We start from the raw sequence: 25,034 nt of genomic DNA, 5'->3' as shown, positions 1-25,034 counted from the left end.
AAGGGAGCCTGAAAAGCTTGTCTGAAGAGTTAGTATCTTACTCACAAAATCAGCCAAAATGCAGGCTTCTGCTCCTAAGATTTATTTAACACTTAGATATGTACCAGGCATTGTACCTGGTAGTGATGTGTGTTATGTCTTAAAACTTACATGAACCCTATGAGGTAGGAATGCTGTTATCTCAATTTCACAAGCCAGGAAATGGAGGTGTAGAGAGAGGAGTGTCCTGCCCATGGTCACACAGGAACTCTGTGGCAGAGGTAGGATTTGAATCCAAGTCTGACCCCAGAGCCCAAAGTCTCCAACACTGTGTTCCACTGCCTTCGCTAAGACCAAAGCCTCTTTCTAGGCAGCATTTACTAAGTACTTAGGATAGAGCTGAGCACTTTTTAACTATTATCTTTTATTCCAGGGTGAAATTCTACCTTTTCTGATCTACTCTTAACAGTTTTCCAATGAAGCTCCTAAGCTGGGTGTATATAAACAAAAGCAAAACGCTTGGTAATTATCTAATGAAATAAGATTCTCAACATAAATAGTTCTTGAACTTCAGGCCAGAGATGTTACCAACACAATATTGGACTTGCATTATTTTTTCCATTTCCCTTAAATAAAACCCAGAGTATGTTATGGGACCTTGACCAACTGAAATTTTGTACCATCAAATTATGCTGTGGCTTTTACTTTTAAAACTACAATTTAAAAGAAACAATCTCTCCTGTTGCTGGGGTGAATGCCTTACCGCTGTATGTAAGAGTTATTCACACCGCGGTGATCCAAATCGTGGCTTAAGGCAGCAATCAGCAGTGCGAGTATCTCCAGGTCAGTCAGCCTGTTCTGCACGACCGAAGAGCAGAAGAAAGAAAAAGAACAATTTGGTAAAGCGCATTATACCACGTCTTTCCACCAGTCACGTGGTTTTCTCCTTAGTGCTTTACATATGTGCTTTCTAGTCACATAGGACTCACGCTAGAATCCTATTCTGCAGGCTATCAGTCGTACTTGGTTTTCAGAATGGGACTATCATTATCAACAGAAAAAGTTCAAATGCCTCAAATAATCAATAACCTGTCCACCTATAGTCTATATATATTTTTTAAAGAAGATGTTGGGGGTAGGAGTTTATCAATTAACTTATTTTTGCTGTGTTGGGTCTTCGTTTTCTGTGCGAGGGCTTTCTCTAGTTGTGGCAAGCGGGGTCCACTCTCTTCATCGCGGTGCGCAGGCCTCTCACTATCGCGGCCTCTCGTTGCGGAGCACAGGCTCCAGACACGCAGGCTCAGTAATAGTGGCTCACGGGCCTAGTTGCTCTGCGGCATGTGGGATCTTCCCAGACCAGGGCTCGAACCTGTGTCCCCTGCATTGGCAGGCAGATTCTCAACCACTGCGCCACCAGGGAAGCCCCACCCTATTTCTTATAAATGTTTGCTATGGCAGGAAAGTACTACTATGGTATCTGATATGGCTTCTTGGACAACAATCACTTTTTTTAGCTCTAGCCAGCTAAAATGTGCACTCTATGAAAGTAGAGACAGAGAATAACATTTTTAGAATTTATTAAATAAAAAAGAGCATGGAAGCTCTGAATTAAAAACAGTTTTATGATGTATGCCTGGAATCACTGACATAGAATAACTTGTCGATTCCCATTGAAGTTAGAATCTAAAGACAGAGATATGAAAAATTTGGCCCAGAAAAGAACGAATTACTTGAACGTTTTCTGCACTGATCTTCCTGTAAACAGTCTCTGGTCAATGTATATGAAACCAAAACCTTCTCCATGAAATAGTACTTAAAAAATTAACAGAGGGCTCCAGAGAAAATGTGACAGAGAACCCTGGACTCATCTATGGAGCCAAGTTCAGGACCTGAGTGGTTTTTGAGGAATTCTACTATGGAGCAGGTTGAATGTGAACATGAGAAATTTGATACTTTTCTTATATTGTAGAGTTTTCTTCTGAAGGAAGCATTTATTTGCCCAAAGGCTATTAAGTTTAACATGAAGCTATTTTAAAGATTTTTAAAAATAGGCCATATATATTATATATGAAAGAAAATTAGAAATTATTTTGCCGTACCAGTCTTCCTTAATTAACAAAATGTAATTTATTTTGTAAGTGGCATTAAATATTATTCTCAATCGTCATTAGTGCACATTAAAAAAACACTTGAAAGAATATGCTGTATTCTTGCAGCAAAGCAACAAAATGTCTTAAATATATAAATGGCTCTAAGAAGTACCTGAATTTTGCCTGCTTTTAGTGCGGCAAACATGCACTGAGCCGTATTAAAGGCATGTCTCCAATTATGATAGGCAACATTCTTCCGATAGTTCTTCTTAACACTTAAAATCCACCTGCAAAGAACCTTTAGGAAATAAAGCGTAAGTAGTAAAAATAACTGCTGACGTTTATCACACATTTATTAATCTTCACGCAATGTACAAAGCATTTACATCTAACTCCCGGGACACTGAGGGAGGCACTACCATTTTGATTATTGTACAGATGAGGAAAGTGACATTCAGAGACTTGCCCAAGGTCACAGTGCTTGTAAAGGGTGGGCCCAAAAGTCAAACCTCAGCAGTTTGACTTCAGAGCCTACCATGCAAACCACCATGCTAACTAAATTAGATGTGAAATGCAAGGCAGCTGGAAGAAAGGTACTTTTGTCATGGGTAGGGCACAGACTAGCTTTTTAAAAGATATTATGTCCATGTGTCATCAATTAGGAGAGTCCAAGGAGGCAGTCACACGTGCATGAATTCACTCTCAGGGAGCCATGCAAGCAGCCAGTCTCCAGTTCTTCTCATGCTCCCATTCTGTATGTCTGCAAAGGTAATTGTGCGAGGCTCTGGGGATGGCTTGGCGGCAAGGCACACAGCACATGTCCAAGGACAAACTGGAGCTCCAAGTCCCAATCTTTGTCCCTTTTAAACTATGCTTAAATATTCAGGCAGAGTTACTGCTTGGTTACCAAGAAGTAATTAACAAAAAATAATATATGCAACATAAAGCCCTGGGTGTGTGTGTGTGTGTGTGTGTGTGTGTGTGTGTGTGTGTTATACACATATTTTAAAAGATGGGGAAAAAAAGGATAGATTTCAGAAAAATCTCACAAGCTGGGTTTAATTCAACTCCGAAGTGGTGTAGTCAGTACAATCCCCAGGGACTCATGGGCTGTAAGCTTGATAATTTTGTTTGTGTTAGCATCAGAGTCTGCCTCTCTTCAATACTGCATGATTTACTATACTTTTGGGGATCTCTAAAAATAAATATGTGCTTCTCCCTACGTGTATCACTGGAGATATTTCAAACACAAAGGGCATTGCCCTGGGGAATAGAAAAAGTACCAGGGAAACGAATGTTGCTTTAACAGTATTCAACACAGTTTGATTGGCTGCAAAAGTAGGCCAAAAACAAGGTTTCTTCTTTGTTGGTAGAAATTGTTTATAGAGGATTTGGCAGAAAAATCAATGCTTTCATATCCTCCCTTTTCTTTTCAGGTCTCTTTGTTCCTGTTCTATGACGCAGTTCACAGGGAATTCTGATAAAAAGAACCCAAATGTCCCCTAGCTCTTTCACCCCCGAGTAACCATATTTCCCAGAGGATTTCCGTATGCCTAAGGTTGACATGCTAACCTGAAGTACACTGCAGCATGACCATTTCTCAACAAAGTCGACCCCGAAGATGATAGATTTATCTTATTAGGAGAATTTTAAGTAAGAGCAATTAATTTTCTTTGATATGCTTAGAAAGTGAAGTGTCATGGAAAATTACTGGTGACTAATTAAAGAGTCAAGGAAAATAAGCAGGAAAACCCAGAAATTTAACCTATGGACATATCTCTTTACTAATCATAAATCTGTAGATATAATTAAATAGGCACTTATGCATATAATGTGAAATAATGACCAAAATGACTTTATGAAACCTAATTTCTGATGGACTACTCTATTCTGCTTTTTATTATCTGGCCGCACTGCGTGGCTTGTGGGATCTTAGTTCCCCGAACAGGGATTAAACCCGGGCCATGGCAGTGAAAGCGCTGAGTCCTAACCACTGGACCACCAGGGAACTCCCTATACTGCTTCTATGGAAATGGGCCTATTGAACTAGGTAACCCAATGGATACCCAACTGTATCTATTAGTAACTAGATTCAAGTACAGTTTTGGATTCTGTTATCAAATGTTCTTAACAGCGTTTAGGAAAATTATGGTCAGATCTGCTTAATGCTTGGACATGCCTGGCGTGTTCAAATCTGTAGTACAATCTTTTGTACAGGACTACTGAGTAATTATGTGCACTGTGGAAGACCCTAGGGAGCATGCTCAATACACTGAATCAGTCTCCAACATTACAAAGGCTTCCTAAGTCCTGCACGGCATCCTTAAGATGCTATGGGAGAAAGCGAAGAAAGAGAAAACACAGCTCAGCTCCTGCCTTCAAGAATTTCAATCAGTAGTGAGTGAAAGTAACAAAAGCGCACATATAAAGGAAATAAATTCACATAAAAATGAGAGCACAAATTTATAAACTGTCAATAGCATTCCAAGTGGCATGAAGTCAATCCTAGGGTTCTCCCAGAAATAGAGATTTTTAAGTCAGGCTCTGAGGAAAAGTATGTTATGGCACAACATACTTGGAGCAGACTTGGAAGTGGAGCCATCCTGTCCATTGAATGACACGTAAAAGACAGAAGGTCAAGGAAAACAAGTACAGCACACGCAGATTTGTTGGAGTAGAGTTGAAGAATCTGCTTCAGAGATCAGCAAGAATTATAGGAGAGTAACTCAAGATTTGGAAGCCAAGCAGAGACAGGAAGATCTGACATAACTTTCAGTAGGAAATATTCTTTGTCGGGGCACTTCATGGTGCTTAACATCCTCTCTAGCAGTAACATTTTAATTTTATCATCCTAAAATTATATCTGAAATGTACAGTGACAATAATATCTCAAATAAACAAAACAGAAGAGTCACTAAGGCAGGAAGGCCAACCAGAATAATAGCAATGTTCGTGTTGATGTTGGCCGGAATTAGAATAGTAGTTATTCAAACAGAAAAGGAGAGTGGATGAATGAGACATCGAGGAGAAATATCTGCCTAATGGATAAACATTCAAGGAAAGGTAAAAATAAAGACTGTAAAAGAAATTCTTAGTGACTATCTTCATACCCAACACTCAAATGCTATCTAAAAGCTTATGTTTTTAAGAAATAAGAAATAAATCAACTTATATAAGAATTTCATAAATAGGTACAAGGATCATATTTCTGTTCTGTCCAGGCCCTTTCAACAGAATCAGCACTAGTGTAAAGTATGGGCGATCTCAGGAATGGAAAGGGATTTGAGTCGCTATCTAGGTTTATAAGTCCCGTGACTAGCAAGAAGCAGAACTGAGATTTGCATTTAGAACTTCTGGCTCTAAATGAGATCTTCATTCCATTAATAGAAAAGGCTTTTTAAAATGAGCCCTATAACCTACAACAGAGAAATCTGATAGGGAAATATAACCATGGTCAAATTTGGTCTAAGGAAGGGATAACTGACATGTACTCTACACCTGTGTATTAATCGAAATATACAAGTGTGCACACATACACATGCATGCAAATAGACAATCTCACAAATGCATGTGTAATTCTCACAGGACTCCCATTGGGGAGGTCATACCACTATTCCCAATTAACAGATTACAAAACTGAGAATGTGAGAGATTAACTGCCCAAAGAAATTAGAGGTAATCACTAGTCGAGCTATGACTCAAAATCCATGAACTTTCTACTCCACCATGCTATGTCAATTTCTTCATTTGTAAAACAGGGACAATAATAACCAAAGAACCTTTCTTGAGAGCTTCTTAAAATAATTAAATGATATGATCTCTTAACACGCTCTTATAGGAGTGAAGTATTACTAGAGAAGAGTCTACAGACAGTTGGTCTTTGTTTTCACCCAAGAGTAGTATAAACCGGTTAAATTAAAGAAAGAACTAGATTCGGGCCCCCAGTAATACCAGAAATGACACTGTACTAACCTTAGCTATATTAGCCCTCAGTTTTCATGCCTCAGTGAGGCTTTGAGAGCAGGGACGGATCATCACTGAAATGTGTACCTAGCACAGTACAGGATACACTGCTTACTGTTAATAAATTTTCATTTTATGAATGAATGGATTGCTGGATAGTGGAGGCCTTCAAGGTATTTACATTTCCAGATAGGAAATCTGTACGAGGAGACTAGACATTCAACTGACCGGAAAAAAAGTAGTTTTAAAGGCAAATTACTGATTTTTTTTTTCGTATCGGCCTTTCTATTCTCCCTTATTCTTTGATGAGATACACGTAGCCATTATGAAACAGAATAGAATTCCCTGATATCTCCCAACTGGTATTAGAAGGTATTGATTTCAGTCTTGCTATTTTCTGAGAGGCGAATAAGGTAATCGATGGGGGTTAAAATCAGTTTTCATCTTCACTCCATATGGGTGACCCTGTTTGAACCAAGAGCTTGGCTTCACGTCAACCTCTTCACTCCCTCATTTCCAAAGGAGTTCACTCTGTTTTGGTCCTTCTTTCTACTGTGTTATCATAACCTCCACAATCAGATCACGTTACTTCCCTACTTAAAATTCCTCTGTGACTCACCATTGTTTTCAGGATAAAATCCAAATTCCTCTGAACAGTGTACAAGGTTCTACAGAATCTGCTTCTTGGTTGCTTTTCTCACCACTCTCACCCCCTCACCAGTGCTCCATGCCTCCAACTCCGCTCTCTGTCATCCTGCCTTTGCACATGCTGCTCTCACTGTTGGGAATATTCTCCCCTATTCTTCAACCTGGTGCTTGATACATGTGGGAACCCAATACATGTCTTTTTAATGGTTGATAACTTTTCTTTAAACACCCTGGGTATGCATTAGGTGACAGTATATGAATCTCTGAAACTTAAAAATCCTTATTCCATACTAGCATCCAAAACTAATTCTCTCCCTTACACACACACACACACACACACACACACACACACACATGCTTTCCAGAGGACATCACTGCATTCCTACCTCATGTTTCATCTGGAAGTTCTGCACAAGGTTGAGGTCAGCGAACATCCGGATTGTGCACAGTGCCGTTTCCAGGTCAGATAGCTCAAAGTCACTGAAGCTGAAGTCGGTGATTTTAAGGGTCTGGGCAGATGGTACCATGGCAGCCTTAGGTAAGGGGAGAAGAAGAAAGTGAGATAAAGCTGTTAAAGCAGCAGTGATTCACAAAGTTTTCTTGCTTTGCTATGGGGAAATAGCACACTGTGTTTATTTTTTTTTCCTTTTAATGTCATATACTAGAAATCTTTTAATGTAGAAGTTACTCCTTTTTTTTTTTTTTTAAACTGAGCCACATGTGGGTAACTAATATGGTTCCAGGTAGGCCAGGTGGAGGAGAGAGAGTAACTGTACCTAGAACAGTAGGCAGAACTAAGGACTCCAGTGATCCTGCCCCTTTATACCTCCGCAGTGTTATTCGTTCAACAGATACTTATTGAGTAATTATTGGCCCCGTCCCAGAGGATAAGTGGTGAGCAGGATAATGATAATGTTCTAAGCATTTTACATTTAATTCTCAAGACAACCTTATGAAATCGATACTCTAGCTCCATTTTTCAAGTACAGAAACATGAGCATGGATGAACACTTCCTTACCCATGGTAGCACAGCCAGGTAAGGACTGGAGCCTGGCTTCCAATGCAGACAGACTATGCTGCTCTCAGATTTGACACAATCTCTTATCTAGAGACCAACAGAACCTACTTTACCCAATCCTGACCACAAGAATCACCTAGGGTGCCTATTAAAAATAGAATTAGCGGTCTTCCCTGGTGGCGCAGTGGTTGAGAGTCCGCCTGCCGATGCAGGGGACACGGGTTCATGCCCCGGTCCGGGAGGATCCCACATGCTGCGGAGCGGCTGCGCCCGTGAGCCATGGCCGCTGAGCCTGCACGTCCGGAGCCTGTGCTCCGCAACGGGAGAGGCCACGACAGTGAGAGCCCCGCATACCGCAAAAAAAAAAAAAAAAAAAAAATAGAATTAGTGATTCTGATTCAGTAGGCCTGGGATGGGTTAAGAAACTGGTTTTTTGGAGGAGGATCTGTTTTTTAATTAGCATCCTCAGTTTTGATTTGTTAGTCATTTAATTGTAGTAAAACACTTGCAATTTCTTCAAATACACCTTGCTCTTTTTTTTTTTTTTTAAATCAATGTTCCTTTTACCTCCCGCTTCTCCTACTTTCTTTAACTAAAGGACTTAAGACACAGTTCCCATCCAAAGAAGAGTTAAATGCCCTTCAGAGCTAAGCCCACCTTGGGAATACCTGTTTAATTACACGAAGTTCACTATAATGTAATTTCTTGTTTGTCTCCTAAGTACACTGCGACTGACAGGTGGGGCTGTACCTTACACATCTTTGTATCCATTGTGTCTACTGATGGATACAGTTTTGGTATTTGTTAATATGAATATTTATTAAATGAATGGAAGGGAAAAAATCTTATTCCCTTCACTTAATTTGAGTTTTAAGTTCTGGTTTTAAGGTCCCAAAACTTCTTAGGAGAGTGGAGCCCATAAACTTGAGTTAGAAAACTAGCAGACCTGGCAAATGCATTCCAATTTGTTTGGTTTGGTACTGAATATTTTTTAAAAACCACCGAATTTGTTATACTATTTAAAAATTGGGAGAGTTTTAACAATAAAACAGGATTTCTGGCGTCTCCTGGAAAATCCGGCCACGTTGAGCCCCAATTCCCATGAAGCAATGCTGGCCACAGCCGAGGCCCCCCGGCTCCCTCATACTGAGCAAAGCTGTCAGGCTTCTCTCCTAGATTTCCTGCCGCGGCCCTGCCGGCATGAGAACTTGTAAGAACCCTACTCCTCCATCCCCTTGACTATTCACTCTGCCAGCACTGTAACTGCCTTAGCCAGATGTGGCTGAGATTGACGTGATGAAAAGAGGCTTTAACTTGGTGTGGGGCAGAGGGAAGAAAACCAGGTTCTTTCCAATGTTTTTTCCTTGATTCCTTCCAAACCCCTTAAATTTCTTCTGAGAATCTGGTATATCACTTCTCTGCCTTCCCTCCATCTTTTGTGACGTAAAAAGGTCAAAACTACTAAAACCTTATGGAGCAATCTAGAACTTTCCCTATCAGCCTGAGGGCGCGGGCACATTCTCTGCTCATCGGGACCCTCGTGTTTTACTGACATATACCAGACCTGACTAAACTTTAAAAGAATGTCACCCTTTTCATACTCCAAACCAAGACTCTTTTGCCCAAGCCCAAAATTCACGAGGAAATACGCCTTCTGTTCAGTCAATTCGACAGGCTAATGCGTGGGCTGAACTACGGGAAGAAAGGAGGGCTGAAAATGCACCGAGAAAGGGTAGCGCTGTTTACACCAGCCTCCAACATCAAGACGGAGCAGACAGCTTGAGGGGACCGGGGAAGTGTGGAGGTGGGAGTAGGCCCACCTTTTAACTCAGAGCAGATGACAGCTGCTTCCCTTAAACATTGCACAAGAGAACAGATGTTTGTTCCTTAGGGCATCATTATTCTTAGAGCAGGAAGTTTTCCCTCTTTCCTTCCACAAAGGATATTCTAAACACTACGGGATGAAGACGGCCAACATGGCTTGTGCCTCGCTCCATTGTACACTCTAACTCCCGACAGCTCTCTCCTGAGAGCAAAGACGCTTCTCTTCTGCTTGTTCAGCCACGTCACACCACGACTCAACCTTTCTAAGCTGACCTGGGGGGATGTGCAGACATTTTCCTTCAGAACCTTGTGGTCAGTGATACAGAGGTTCGGAATTCTTGGGATCGATTGCTAATAAGCCATGAGAAAGTCACACATCATTTAAAGCTCTCGTAAACTGCTTCTCTGACCATCACAAGAGAATTCAACTTTCTGTCTGCCCTGAAAGGGCTTGGGATAAAGGGGATTTTAAGTAAAACATATTGCCTGTCATTCTAACTTACCATTTTATAAAACGAAATAGTCTACATCTTACTAATAGCAGGGAAAAAATATGTGGTATTTCTGGGAGAGGTTATGTATATACAATTCTGGATTTTTATAGCTTCCTTCACTGACCGTTTGATTTGTTAGAATTTGCAAAGTGAGACTTCTGACTTTATTTTTCTTTGGGGGATAATATAACTTATTGCATCATGACGGTGAAGACAAACAAGTAACATATTTTATAGATTCTGTAAAGCTATAAATGTGTATATGTATTATGGTTGACTAATCCAATCTGAACTTCTGGAACTACGATACCACCTAACACTGCACAATACTGCTTATTTCCCCACGTGAAAGCACAGCGCCTGTGAACTCTCAGGCAACAGCAGTTCGACACTTTAGTGCTTCATCTGAACATAGTTAAGCCTTTCTAGGGTCGGGAGTTCTAATTTGTGTGAAATTAACCAAATACGGAATATAAAGGATATACAAAGCTCCCTGGGTTAAAGATTCAACCTGGCAAACCGTTTGGTAGTACAAAGTCATTTTTCTTCTGAGTTCTTTAATTATATCTGCCACTCAAACTCATAAAGAAACTAGTTACCTCTCGTGACTCTTTAGAGGAAATTCTTCATTCAAGTTCCTTTTTTATGACTCTTTTTTTCTAAAGTCTTGATCCCTTTTCACCATTCTTGCAAAAATTAAACAAAACAAAACAAAACTCTGGAAGTGAAATTCACTAAGGGTGGAACTGGACATATCCTCAGGAGTAGGACTGGATTGGGTTAAAGGAAGCAGTATTCAGAGCTATAAAAATACTTTAACTGCTCAGTGATCTTTAATTAAAACCAGCTGTTCTGAGTGCCATCTGACTGATGAGGATCTATATAATAAACTGATCACCAGCCGGCATTATCCTAGATCAGCTGCCACATCTGCATTTGGCATTAGATAATGATCATAAAAAGAGAAACCTGAAAGCAAGGTGAAGCACATGGTAAAGGAATGTTTGCTATTAAGGGTTCTAGTCCCGATGTCCCCCTGACTTTGTCACCCTGAACAAGATGTTCAACCTCTGCCCATTTTTTCACCTGTAAAATGAGGGGGTTGTCTCTAAGGTTTAATTTATCTCTGTGTCCACAGGACTCCAGGATCTATAACTGCCTTCTCACTTTGGAATCCAAGGCCACCCTGTGAGTGGCATCTAAATCTTGCCAGTGACCTTCCTGTACAGGCCCAAGCTCCATCTCTGACTCTCTCACCATTTAAGGTAAATGGATGGTGCTCCTTAGCTGTTACGGTTATACTATGCTTTTCATGGGTATGTGGTAGCCTCTATACTTACTGCAATAATGCTCTAAATGAAAAATTGAGTTTTTGGAAATTGCCATCATTTGATTTTTTTATGCAAGGTGGGGAGAGGTGTCTATGTTTTTGCCATTTGTTTTCAAGGTTAATTAATGCTGTCTCTTTCACTTCCGGGTCTCTGTGGTAGATACTGTAGCAAGATTCCATTAACATAACATCTATTTCAACCTTTTCCTAGTGAGCCTTCATTTTCTGAAGAGTTAAGAAAGCTCAAAAATATATTTCCCTGACTCCCTTTCAGCTAGGGTTCCAGATGAAATTTGGTTTCTTCAATGAGGTATACTTGAATTTCAAACTAACACAGTGCCTACCACATGAGGAACCCGTTTTTCTAAAATGTGGTTCCAGCAGGTGTTATGCAGCTGTGGAGACTTCAGTTCTGGCAGCAGCTTTCTCACTCCCAAAATATGCTGCGATGGTTGATTCTTGAAGGAGATGGCCTAGTGGCTTTCTGATTCTGGCTTACATGAAAGTTTCCAAAGTGAGCCAGATCTCGAAACGCACGCACAATCTTATCCTGTGGGCTGCTGAATGACGGTGTAGGATGAAATCACCGACTTGCCGTATCTCTTATGTGAACGTTAGAGCACTGATCAGGAGCAAGTGGGGCACCAAGAATGGAACCGAGACATTTAAGAAGATGTGGATAACTACACATATCCCAAACCATTCACTCTAGAATATGTGTCTATAGTATATAATTTCATGATGCCTATACTTTACAGTCATAGCTTTTTTTCTGATAATTATATAATATTATATAATTAAGTTATACATATAGTCCTTCATTATTCTTTAAGTTCCAAGAGGACAGAGATTGATTACTTATTGTTATATTTGGAACACCTAATATAATACCCACATAAAATAGGAGATAAATGTGAATGTATAAATGAAAAACTTTTTGTGATCACCCAGCACCTAATCAGTTCTTCATAATATTTACTTTAATTTGGCAAAGAGCTATAACACAAACATTAGTAATGAACCATGCTGAGTGAGACACAATGGATAAATTATAGACTGTGCCTTCTTCTCTTACAGTTCAATTATTCACTTTATTTACTTTTGAAAATTTTTTTTATAGCTGAATTCCCTCTTTCATCTGCACAATGAATACTTCGCTACTGTAATTTTAAAAACTCAGCTTCAGCTTGTTTTAAGTGTCATTGAATTTTGATTGATTCACTTGCAAGAACACTGGAAACTCAGGATGGGAAAGCAATGACCAAAAGTTTTCTACTTTTTAGCAGCTCTGGGTAGGATGTTACTTAAAATGGTCAACTCTAGATAACTCCCCTCAAGTAGAGAATTGGTTACACTTCACAAACAACAGGTTTACATTTATTTTAGAACACATGGTGCTTTTTTCTTCCTACCTGTTTTCCACCCACCTGTTGTTCTTTTTTGGCTAATTCAAAAATGAGTGCATACTTTTGTATGGTTGTTAGCATAACTGACACCATCTTGGGCCCATACAGTTCCTCCTGTCCTTCCACTGACCCTCCCCAGGACTGTACTATATGGTAAATCATTTCTGCGTCATCAAGGGCTTTGTAGTTAATAGATATTTTTAACAATCATTAGGTCCAGGTGGCCTCTATGCTCTGTTAGCTCCAAACAATGATGAAGACGTTCACTGACGAATTCCCAGCGCCCCTGAGACTAGCTACCCATTCATAAATCTTGACTTAGGAATGCACTCCCTGTTTCCAAGCACATGCCCACATACCCGTATACCCTAGATTAACCATAAATGGTTATGGTGGTGTGGCCCCTCGGTGGGGTGGCGTGCAGCTGTGAATGCTTCCAAATTGTTGTCCATCCGATCCTACCCTGTAAGTTACACTACGATGAACTGATCCATTGATTGTATGGAGCTGCCTGCCTTGTTTTTCAGTCTCAAGATACCTTCTCAGTTTGGTGGGCACTTTTCATTCCCTCCATCCCCCAACAACTTTCTTGATGGTGCATAATTAGAATGGCTTGGAAAAGGCTTGGAACATGACGGAGAAGATGAAGGCCTCAATGTTGCTCCTACTACGTTAGGAGAACTGCTTTTCCTCCCACTATCACCACTACTAATAATAACTGACACATAATAGGCGGGGGAGGCATATGTACCAGGAACTCTGGTCACTACAACTCTCTGAGGTAAGTTCTTTCATTATTCTCTTTTTACAAATGAAGAAACTGAGGCTCAGAGAAGTCACAGATTTACCCGAGATCACGGAGCTGGAATCTGAACCTAGACATCTCTCTCTAGACTCACGTTCTTAACCATCATGCTATATTCATGAAAATGAAAGCTCTATGACCAGTTAGCCACTGTTTTATTCATTTCAACAACTATTAAATTATTTCTAGCTTCATAATCACTTTAAGAAAAAAGAAAGCATAATCTTGTTGAATGCATTGAAGGATCGTGAATTGTGTTATTTCATGCTAGATTATAGGCTTCCTAAAAGTCTGAATTTTCCAGAATCATTCACTCAGTTACTCAACAAAACATGTAAACCAGGTTCCTGTTAAGCAATCACGAAATAGTAGCTATTATTATGACTCAAGAACTAACAGTCTGATGGAGAAGACAGACACACAAAAAATTGAAATATATCGTTTAAGTGCAACAACACAAGGATGCTAATAAGTTTGCGTAAGTGATCCCTAACAACACAATGACAGAGAATGTAAGTACACATTTAACTACCTTTTTTAGTCACTTGTAATAGTTAATTTTATGTCGCAACTTGACTGGCCACAGGGTGCCCAAATGAAACATGATTTCTGGGTGTGTCTGTGAGGGTGTTCCTGGATAAGACGAGCATTGGAATCTATGGACTCAGTAAAGGAAATTGTACTCCCCAACATGCGAGGGCATCATCCAATCCACTGAGGGCCCGACAGAACAAAAGGTGGAAGAAGGAGGAACGTGCCCCTTCTTGCTTCCTCCAAGCCCACTGGAATGGGGGTATCTCCTATCTTCTCAGGCACTGGGCCTGGGATTTCAACAATCAACTCCCCTGTTCTCAGGCCTTTAGACTCAACTCAATGACACCGCTGGTCTTCCTGGGTCTCCAGTCTGCAGACAGCAGACTGTGGACTTCTCAGCCCGCACAAGCATGTGAGCCAACTCCTCAGAATCTCTCTCTCTCTCATTTACGCATATATAAAATCTCCTTCTGTTTCTTTTTCTCTGGAGAATCCTGACTAGTAAGGTCACCTATTTTTCTAAAGTCAAAGAGAATTGTTCCTGAGCTTTATCAGTACCTTACCTAAGACAAATGACAGCCCTTCTTTTATTCAACTATTTCTTATTATGAAATAAGTCCATTTACACAACAAAAAGGGACACACTGGGGTCCCTTTTACACAAGCGTGGAAATGAAACTTTATAGGAAATAATACGTTTATAAAATGTATAGTCTCCTTGAAGCCCATAAATCACATGTTCATGGAAAATAATACTCTTGGGTATGGTAAATATAAGGGTCATTTAAAAATTATTGAGTTTCATATTTTTGGTGGATGTCTCATGAAAAAGGTTTATATATTTAGCCTGTGGCAAAGTCTCTGGTAACCTTGGAGGAAAATAAAGACATGTGGCTATACAATTTGCTCAACTGTATAATCTTTACACAAAAAAGGTCACACTGCAATCAAAGGCATTCTGCCTGCCTGAGGTCTGAAGTATCAAATCTCAAGAGCTAAAATAGAAATTACAGAAACAACTCCTAATGGTCAACTCTTAAGAAAGGCCCTTATTCAGAAAGTTATTTATTAAATTCAGTCTGAAAGAAAGGCAGCCACTGAACTTGGTCTTCCATAAAATGTCAAATTCTTCCAATTAGCTTCAGTGTTTTATGAAGGCATTTTGTTACATTACTCCTTGATGTTTATTCGATACAGATGTTAAGAGGGAAGGAGATTTTCCTCAAGGATCCATTCTTTAAGGAAATTATTTTCAGGAATAAAATTAATGTAGGTATTTGATGAGTTTATTGGTAGCCACAAGGAGAGATGCTCAGTCAGGTATTTTAAGTTCTCCTTATCAGTCCCCATCACTAGCCTGCCTCTTGGGGCACTCTTTTATGCAGAGCAGTTTGGGTCTGGGTCTCTTTACAGAAGGCTAATGTCTCTCTTCCCCATGTTTAACATGCACAGAAAATGTGTTTTCAAAAAAAAACCCCACACAATTAGTTTACAAGGCTGTTAGAATATATCTTTCTCTAAGAAGGAATTGGATCCAAATATGAATGAGAAAGAAACCTACTAATACAAAGAGAGGTGAATATTCCAACTCAGCACGTGGAACCAAATCTTAAAGAGAATAAAGAAGTGAATAAGGCCTAGCAGGACTAGATTAGCATATTTTCTTCAATAACTATATTAACATATTTTATTATTTTTCCTTCTTTCTAACATTATATAAATGGATTCCTTTAAATCTCAATAGGGAAGAGGCACAGACTATAAAAACAACTTGAATAATGAGCATAAGGTTTTTCAAAACCATGTAATGAAGGCACATAATAATGTCAAGATTCCAATAAAATACATATATGCTTATAAGTAAAACTTCAGAGAAAATGTGTGACTACAATTGGGACTAATACACTCAGATTTGGTTAGCATCTAATTAGTATATAAGAAGCTCAAGAACAGTGCCGCCATACTTTGGAGCTAAGACTACCACTGGAAGTAATCCACTAGTAAAATCAAAGCAAAATAGGTAAGATTTGCTTGTCAAATGAAAGTAGGAGGGACCAAACAATCTATTAAATCTTGCAACGTGGAAAAGATATATTCATGTTATAGACGTCTATAAAAATGAATGCATCAACTGACAGTGTACAGGAAGTCCAAAGGACCCAAATTGTTCCAGAGTATTTCTAGCACTTTTTAAGGAAGAAGATGCCTTACTGGATGCCTTGTTGGCTACAGTTCAGTGACACTAGTTATCTAGATCATAGGGTCAACTCTTCTTTATTATTATCTGCTCAAAATTTTCCATTTATAATTTGACTATCCATAGAGATTTTCCCCCAAAGTGAAGGAATGTGATGATCATCTTGACATAAGGAAGTGGCTCTATACTCTAACGCTGCCTTAGGCAATAGAGATTTGGGTCAGGTATCTGGCTCTGCCCCTTACTGCTGTTACCTGCAGCATTCACACACATGCCTGATCAAGAGGGTTCACTTGAAGTTTCTGGCTCTGAAAGGTTAAGGTCAAGATGAGGTATAAATTCTGTCCTAGGAAATCCTGCCTAAGTGGCCAGCTTTTCCCTCTCTCTCTATTTTGATACAGAAGACCTTTCAGGATCACAACAGGGTCTCAGTTTGCTTTGAGATACATTACGTGTGATTAAAGAAACTGCTATAAAACAGAAGCTGTAGGGATTGGAACTGAATCAGCACTGACTCCATGACAAAACTGAGAAGTTTATTTTAAAAAACTAAACTCTAAAACGTATTTATTTACTGTTCTTCTAGCAAGAGAAGGCAGAAAAGGCAATCAATCAATCAAATATTCAGTTACTTGTAATACATAAACATTTATTTCATTCTGATATCTTAACTAACAACTTTCTAATAACCATAACCAGGTCAGCTGGGGTCCTTTTATTTTTAGCTCAGTAACTTGTAAGGATCATTAAAAGGTATATGGCAAAATGCTTGTTTGAGGCCCTATTTCTGCTACACCCAATTTTAAGCCAAGAGAAAATAAGATTAAAAATGGGATAAAAACTCAAGCAAGGGAAAAAAAGGATTCTGAATTTCCTGTCAACTTTGGTATACTTTTATGACTAGAAAACTTTTCTGAACATAGGCATAAATATTTAGTATACTTAAGCACATTATTTAATTCTTTCAAGAACTGATTTCTAAAAATAAAAATTGAGAAGCATTTGACAGCTTTTCAATTTATTTTAGGTTTTAAATTGAGATAAACCATCAGACACATGACTAAGACAGCAATTTTGGTAATTTCTGGATGATGCAGACACCTGTGTATTTGGGGCTGCAAAGGAATTTTTATTAGGATGATAGAAAACGGAATTGAAATCAGTTGCTGAATTCCAACCAATTCAAATGAATTATTTGACCTACAAGCTATGTTATCCTAAATTTCTCAACGCAGCTGCCAGAAATCTATTTTCCAAACGGAACAACAGATGGTTTTGAACAATACTGCAATATAGCAATTCTCAGTTTTTCCAAAGTGTTTTTCTCTGGCTAAAATTATTAACATAATTGAGAAAATAATTTTCAAATTTTTCTGAAAGACTATGCTATTTTCAAAGTAAAAAGCAAAGTTTAATATCCTAATGGATTTTTTTAAGCATTATCTTTAGAAATGACTCTATTTGCTAGTTTTTATTTATCTAAAACAACGAAGTGTACCCTTGCCCTCATTTTAGAGCTAACTTAATAATCCCACAAAGCCTGCAAGCACTTCAAAATGTATCTCTCCATGCGATCATTTCCAGCTCACAGTATGCAGTTAGTTCAAAACTTTATCACTCTACGAGGATTACACAAACGGGCAATTAAGTCTGATGTGAGAGATACTTTAAACCTCTAAACCTTTGTAAATAATTGAAAAACGTCTCATTCCTTCAAACATCACCGTGAGCAAAAGAAATACAGCCAATTCGAATGAGGCTAACCCCTAGAGAAGCTTAATCTTTCAGATGAAATCATCTCAAGTTCCTTCAACTGTTCTTGGCAGATGACTCAGCTTCCTACTCGGTGATTTAAATAACATCTACAAGTCCTGATTCTCTTTCCTTCTTTCCTAGCGCATTCTCTCCAGTGCTGTGCAATGACGTGTGGGCTTTGGGTCTGGACTGCCTGGATTTAGTCCTGGCACCATCACTCACGATCTGGGAGATCCTGAGGAGGACAATCTAAACCCTCTCAACTTCAAATTCCATTTTCAAAATGCTAAAACTGACCTTATAGTATGGCTGTGGATTTAATACACTTAAGTTAACACACACAAAGAACTTCAAACATGCCAGGTATATAGTAAGTATATAGTAAGTGCTCAATTAAGTGTAGCTATTATTATTTATTATTTACTATTACTACTATTATTATTATTATCCCTTTTCTCTTTAATATCTAGGCCACTTCAAGGTCCAGACCTCTTTCAATTTCTTGAAAGAAATTGACTAAATTTCTTAGTCTCACACTCACCCTGGACCTTACGCCTTTGTCCAAGAACATGCTGGCTTTCCTGCTTGTGAGCAAACCCTCTCACAAACACAAAACAAAACAAGTAAAAAACTTCACATGATGCAGCCAACACCTGTCTTGGCTATTTCACTCTCTTTCATACAAACCATATTTTTAAAAATAGTCTGTATTCATTTCCTCCATTTTCTCACCATTTACTCATACCCTTTGCAGTTTCACTCCTGAAGTTGCCTTCTAAACAATCACCTAATCACTGAATCCAGCAGCCTTCTCAGTCCTATTTCTCAACCTTCCTATAACAAATGATGGGATCTCCTTTCTTGTAAAAACTGTTCTACTAGCCTTCTGTGCCACTGCCTAGCCTAAACCTTCCTCCCAGTTTAACTCCCACTTCGCTGCTTTAGCTGGTTTCTTTTCCTACACCTTCCATCTAAACCTATACCCACAAGAGTTCTGCCTGCAGCCTTGCACATCTTTCTGCACTCTCCCCAACTTGCTCCATTCCCAGTCTTTCACTACCACGGGACTCCCCCAGATCCCATGATTTAACTTCCAAATCACCGCCTCTAGTTCTGCCCACCAGCCCCTCCCCACTCTAGACCTGCCCTTCCTGGTTGTTGAAGATGTCTATTTGGTTGTTCACTTACCTCAAACTTACCATGTTCTAAATCAAATCTATCTGTTTTCTTTCTTAATATTTCCACTTTTGTTAATGAATGGGATGATCACTCTCTGAATTACCAAGGTCAGGACATCTGAATCATCTTTAGCCTTCTCTCTCCCTAACAGCCCATCACAGATAAGACAGTGATTATATGCATGCATTCTGGAGAGAGACAGTGTGAGTTTGTATCCTGACTCTCCACTTCCTGCCACTGCGACTGTGAGCACGTCCCTTGCTTCATAGCACAGCTGTCCTGTTTACATGAGAAAATGTATGTAAGGGCATGGAGGGTGAACATTTGGCAAGCCATGATGATGACGACAAAGAAAAAGAATCTCAATGATCTCAGTGACCCTTCTCATTCCTTACGTGACTCTCATCAAATCTCATATAGACTTTATGTTGTCTCAAGTAAATTTAAACTCAGAGGGTCAGTCTTGGTTGTCAATGTGTAAGTGGCTCGAATTTTCATTAATCTCATCCAAGGCAGTCTCAATCAAGACCTAGAACACGTGATATTCCACTTACATATCAATGTGGTTTTCTCTCATAGTATCCTAAATAAGAATGTAGTGAGAATTCAGCAACTGACCTTATTTGAACCCAATTTCAAATAACATTCTGTAAGCCATATGATCAGAAATTAAAGTCTCTCAATTCTTAATAACACAGAGTACATTATCAGTTACAAGCTATAAAATCTTTGCTGTTATTACTCTAACCAACCAACCACCTTGCAGTCACCTGTCCACACTTCCCCATGAAGTGAAAACTAAATTTAATTTTGGCTTAAGAAAGATGTAAAGATTATAACAATTATTGGAAAAATATCAGAATCATATAATGTATTACAAAATCAATATGATGCTATCCTTTGCTCTGTGTTATTAGTGAGTTTCTAGCCCTGCAAGAAAGTAGATTTGATTAGATATTTTTATAAATGTCCATATAAATATGTACCACATTTAATTAAATGTCTAGGGGACCATTACCAGTAGAAGCAGTTGTCCTGAGAGAAGCATATTTATGTATTAATTAGATGCCTCTAGTTAGTCATTTCTACAAAGAAAGAGGAAGAGGATTACCGCTAAGTATTGGAGCTCTCGTGTTTCTTCCTCTGCAGCTGAAGCATGATATGACAGAACCTACAGGGCGAGAAAAGAAGGAATGCAGGTTATACAAAAGAGGACTACCAAACACAGACCACAATTTCAAGCCTGAGATTCTGCTAAAACTTCCTGCAGAGACAGCTAGACTCTTCAGAACATCATATCTTGTTTGCTGCTTTCTTCAACAGAGAGAAAATCCCAGACTTTGATTCAAATGCTTATTACGGAAACAGAAAGTTATACTCCCTATGTTCAAAGAAAACTGTCACTTTTCCTCTGACATTGTTGATATAACAAACACATTATTTATAAGACATTAGGTCAAACTTGGCAGAAAATTTTGGGTCACTTTCTTTTAAAAAAAACTGACTTCAGTTATTTTTACTTGTGTACAGAATCAAGATAAAAGACCTCTGCATAAACTGACATTTTAACGTTGATATTTGGAAAGAAAGTAGCCTAGAAGTGGCTCTCAGATGAAGTATGTAACCACTGCAGAATTCATAAGGAAAAACTGCACAGCGGAGATATAATGTCACACAGACTCAAGGATCCTTTTACACTCATATGATTCAAGAACTGAGAAGAGTAGGGCTGGTCTATAAATCTATCCATTAACAGCTGAGGACACCTAGGCTCAGGGATCCTCATGACTTGGCTGTGAGCTCACACCCGGTGAGAAGACAAGAGGGCCTAGAACCCAGCTTTCAACTCCCAATCTAGTACACTTCCCATCACCCTAGTGAGTTAAGTTGTAAGAAGATGGTAAGGCAGGTTTACTGTCTTCTTATAACTTAACATGAGAATCATTCATTCCCATTTTCAAAAGTGATAACTTTTAAGTAATGGAATAATATTTTAGACATTCTTTTAAACCAAGGTAGTGATTGCATTTTAAACTATCATATTTTAAAAACACATTTTTAAAACTTCATTTTTGACAGAGTCAACACAGATTTACTAAAATCCCTCAAAGTTTTAAAATCAGTGATAAAAAGGTATCCCATGTTCAGACTTTAAATGGTGAGCCAAGTAATTCAGCAACCCAAACTAGTTTCCCTTGAACTAGTTTTTAAAATTTTAAGCAATTCAAAATCTAAAGCCAAATGGTACACACATCTACTATCTTGTGATTCAGAATGCTATAATACTGTGATACGCCTGATTTGTCTTAGTGTTTGAACCATTAATCACTAGGAAACCTCAGGAACCTTGGAGTTGCTGTCTCCTGCTCCTGTGAAATGGACAGGTCATGGCTAAACTGCTGCTGACAGCACAGAGGTGGTTTGTTGAGAAAGGCTAAGGCTATGACCATGAATTCGTCTAATATAAATCAGTGCAATGCAACATGGATAAGTGAAGAAAGGAATAACATGACATTCTAAGTTAAAAAAATTAATTTCGTCACACACTGAAGATAAAAATAGCACCTTACTCGTAGGGTTGTATGGATTAATTTTGTTAACACAAGTGAGAACACAGAGTAAGCATTTGATAAAGGTTAGCTATTATTGTTGTTGTTTTACTGTCATTATAATGATGTTTTCCAGGTCAAAATAATTCCCTGTCATAAGAAAACATGAGGGGTTCATGTCCTTAGCTTTTATCCAATACATCAGAAGAAAAAATTTTTTCAAGGTTAAACCTGTGATTGTACATATGCCTTCCTATAATGAATTGAAATTGAAATGTATATGTTAAGTGAAAGCCTAATGACTCATATTTAACTGAAGTAAAACCATAGTGTAAAAATAGAAATAAATCTCAATCAGGAAAATATTCAGAGATTTTGAATAAAATGATATGTGGGATTTGCTTCAAAATAATCAATGGATTAATAGGGAAGAAGAGTGCAGAGAAGTGAGCAAGGGTATGGACGGAATAATAGTAACCACAGGTCAGTAATTACTGAAGACAGCTAATGAACACATGGGGGCTCCTTAAGCTATTCTCTCTACTTTAGCATTATGTTTGAAATTTCCCAAATAGGAAGTTTTTTAAAAAAGAGATAACTTCTAATTGATAGCTGGCTTAGATTCAATTCTTCAGTGCAAAGCCATGGAAACAGTAAAAAAAAATTTGCTTAAAAATTGTATATACACATGCACACACACGTACATATATGTACATGTGTGCATATATGTAATTTGAAATATATGTATATTTGTTTGTATATATACACACACATACATATGTGGGTGTGTATTTGAAACAGATTTCTACCGGTTTCTAAGCCAAGGTCTCTTACGTAACACTATAGCAAAACTATTAGTGTTATATATTCACATTAGAAAGTAAAGCATACCATCTTGGTTATTGGTAAATCTTGACTTATATAGCCTTCTAGCTCTTTAGGTTAGGTATCTGTTTATTAGGGGTTGGAGGAAAAGTTAATGATCCATATCCCAAACATTGATTTCCACTGATCTCTACTAGCTAAGAGTAGGCAAACATTAAAGTATATTTCACACCAGTGTATGAAGGACTAAGTAATGCCCTTTATGAAGTCTATTTCCCTAAGTTGGTCTATGATGTAAGAAATTTCCATGTTACACGAAGTGAACATCTTCAGGCAGTTAGTGAAGTACATCTGGAAAGGGCTGGCCCACTTGGGTAGGCTTGTCCTGCTTGGGAGGGAGTCTGCCTGAGGTCAGTGCCCCAAGCCAGTGGTTCACATTCACAGTCACCTGGGGGAGCTCTGTAATAATGCAGATTCCCAGCCTCTACCCAAGACTTATTGAATCAGAATTTTCAGAAGTGGGATCCACAAATCTGTAATTTGAAAGACTTTCACTTTTCCTCATTTCTGATTCTGAGTGCTTAGGATTTCTGTTTCTGTTTTTTAAAATGTGTGAATACAACTGCTCACAAGGAGAGATGGGGAGGCTCAGGCAATGGGGAAGGGACAGATGGGGTGCAGTGGCAGTAGACGTCTGTGTGAATGGATTATTAAGGTCAAGGACTGCTTCTGGCCGAAAAAGCAGAGGAATGAAGGGACCAACGGCTGGAGCTTTGGTTTGGTCATAAGGCCCCTGACAAGTTTCTAAAATATTCTGGGTCTCAGTTACCTCAGCTGTTTAAATGAGAGAAGGATCTGATCATCTAAAGCACATGACTGTCGTAAGGATACAGTGATATAACAGACACCAAGAGCTGTTACAGGGAGAGGTGTAAGTTGAGAGTTTGGCCATAGAGACTGAGAAGTCCTGTAAGTGTCAGCCCACCTCTAATGTGACCATCTGCTTGGCCATAGCTCTCTCCACTGCTTCGTACATCTGTGTGTTCTGGATCCCCAAGCCACAAAAGATGACAAAAGCTTCCAGAAACTGTTCATCATTTCGGTTGAAAGGCTTAATTTTGCCAGTGGTCTCCTCCATCTTATTAACAAGTTGGCAAACCCCTGTAAGAACCCAAGAAATCAAGCAAATGTTACTATTCATCATCACAGCTCTCACTGACTTTAAGACCCCCCCCCACAAGACTGTCTCACACTTTTCTCTTAGGAATGCTTGGTATCTCCAAATAAGTAAACGAATCCTCACAAATATAAGCTAGAAAAGTCATCTGAATCAATTTACATGAGAACTTGTTTCACATAGCCCTAAATGTATGTTGTCTGTGTTCAAAAAATCCTAGAGTACTATTTTCTTCCAGACTCGGTCGCGAATTTCAGATCAGCTGAGTCCCCAAAGACAATTTGTCCTTTGGAAACTAATTGGATTTTTGTACATTTGCCAAGAGAGCAATTTTGATGCACATCAGAATTTTGGGTCACACAGACTGCCTTTCCTTACTGAGAAACCAGAAGTTAAATAACACAATTACATACAAAATAGAATGGATGAAACAGACAATTTACATAGACAGTCTAAAGTTTCAAATATGCACCTCTGCATCCAGGAGAATCATATTTCCAATCATTTTTGATACTACAAATAAATGCACATAGAAATGTTTGTTTAGTTAGAAATAAAAGCAGAACTAATCTTTGGAGACAATCGTAACCTAACCTCCCAAATCCTGGCCTTTCTTAGAAAGTCAAACACGTAGTTGATATGAATGGAAGATTACATCAAATCTTTATTGAACTAGTTGTTCTATGGGACTCTGAGGCTAGTGGTCTCTGTGAGGAGTTTGATGACCTTCTACCTCTGGGTAACACACTGTTGTTAAAGTCCTCATCTCTTCTGTCTCTGCATATGTAATATAGACTTCCATCATGTGCATGTAGGTACAGTGCTTTAATACACACATGAACTCTAGTCTGCACAGTTTATACTGTGAGAAAGGTGTGCCCATGCCCATTTTACAGATGAAGAAACTGAGTCTCAGGAAGGTTAAGTCATATGCTCCAGGTCACTTAGCTAGTATGCTTATGTCTAAAATTGAAACCCCAGCTCAGCCTAGCCCCAAAGGCTAGTTTATTACCACATTGCTGCTCTGTGCCTTTTCACCCCCGTCAGATCATTGCTAGCAGTTCCCTGACTGCATTTTGCTTGCCCACACCTTTGCCTATGCTTTTCCGCTGGCCTATACTGCTCCCCACTGCTCTCTTTCCTGTTGTCCAATAGATCCCTACACAGCTCTCTTTCCTGTTGTCCAATAGAGCCCTTCACAGCGAGCTCCCACAGGCCTCCCACTTCCCGGGTGAGGCAGGCACTTCTCCTTTCTATCTC

The 25,034-nt window shown here is 39.0% G+C and overlaps 1 protein-coding gene across 1 annotated transcript in view; it reads right to left on the bottom strand.

The window, feature by feature from the left end:
* The window catches only part of PDE5A (phosphodiesterase 5A), a 139,011-nt gene that overhangs the window by 28,586 nt on the left and 85,391 nt on the right, over positions 1-25,034 (bottom strand). Inside the window, 8 exon segments of the mRNA XM_089911296.1 lie at positions 743-837; positions 2,242-2,367; positions 7,067-7,213; positions 8,993-9,082; positions 9,085-9,132; positions 16,969-16,971; positions 20,335-20,394; positions 23,583-23,758. Of these exon segments, the coding sequence (XP_089767422.1) occupies positions 743-837; positions 2,242-2,367; positions 7,067-7,213; positions 8,993-9,082; positions 9,085-9,132; positions 16,969-16,971; positions 20,335-20,394; positions 23,583-23,758 (745 nt within the window).

Source organism: Delphinapterus leucas, chromosome 5 (genome assembly GCF_059928025.1).
Source record: "Delphinapterus leucas isolate spDelLeu-1000000601 "Yukka" chromosome 5, BTC_Dleu_Yukka2, whole genome shotgun sequence".
Taxonomy (NCBI): Eukaryota; Metazoa; Chordata; class Mammalia; order Artiodactyla; family Monodontidae; genus Delphinapterus; species Delphinapterus leucas.
Note: the sequence above shows the minus strand (reverse complement) of the source record. Positions and strands in the feature narration are given on the sequence as shown.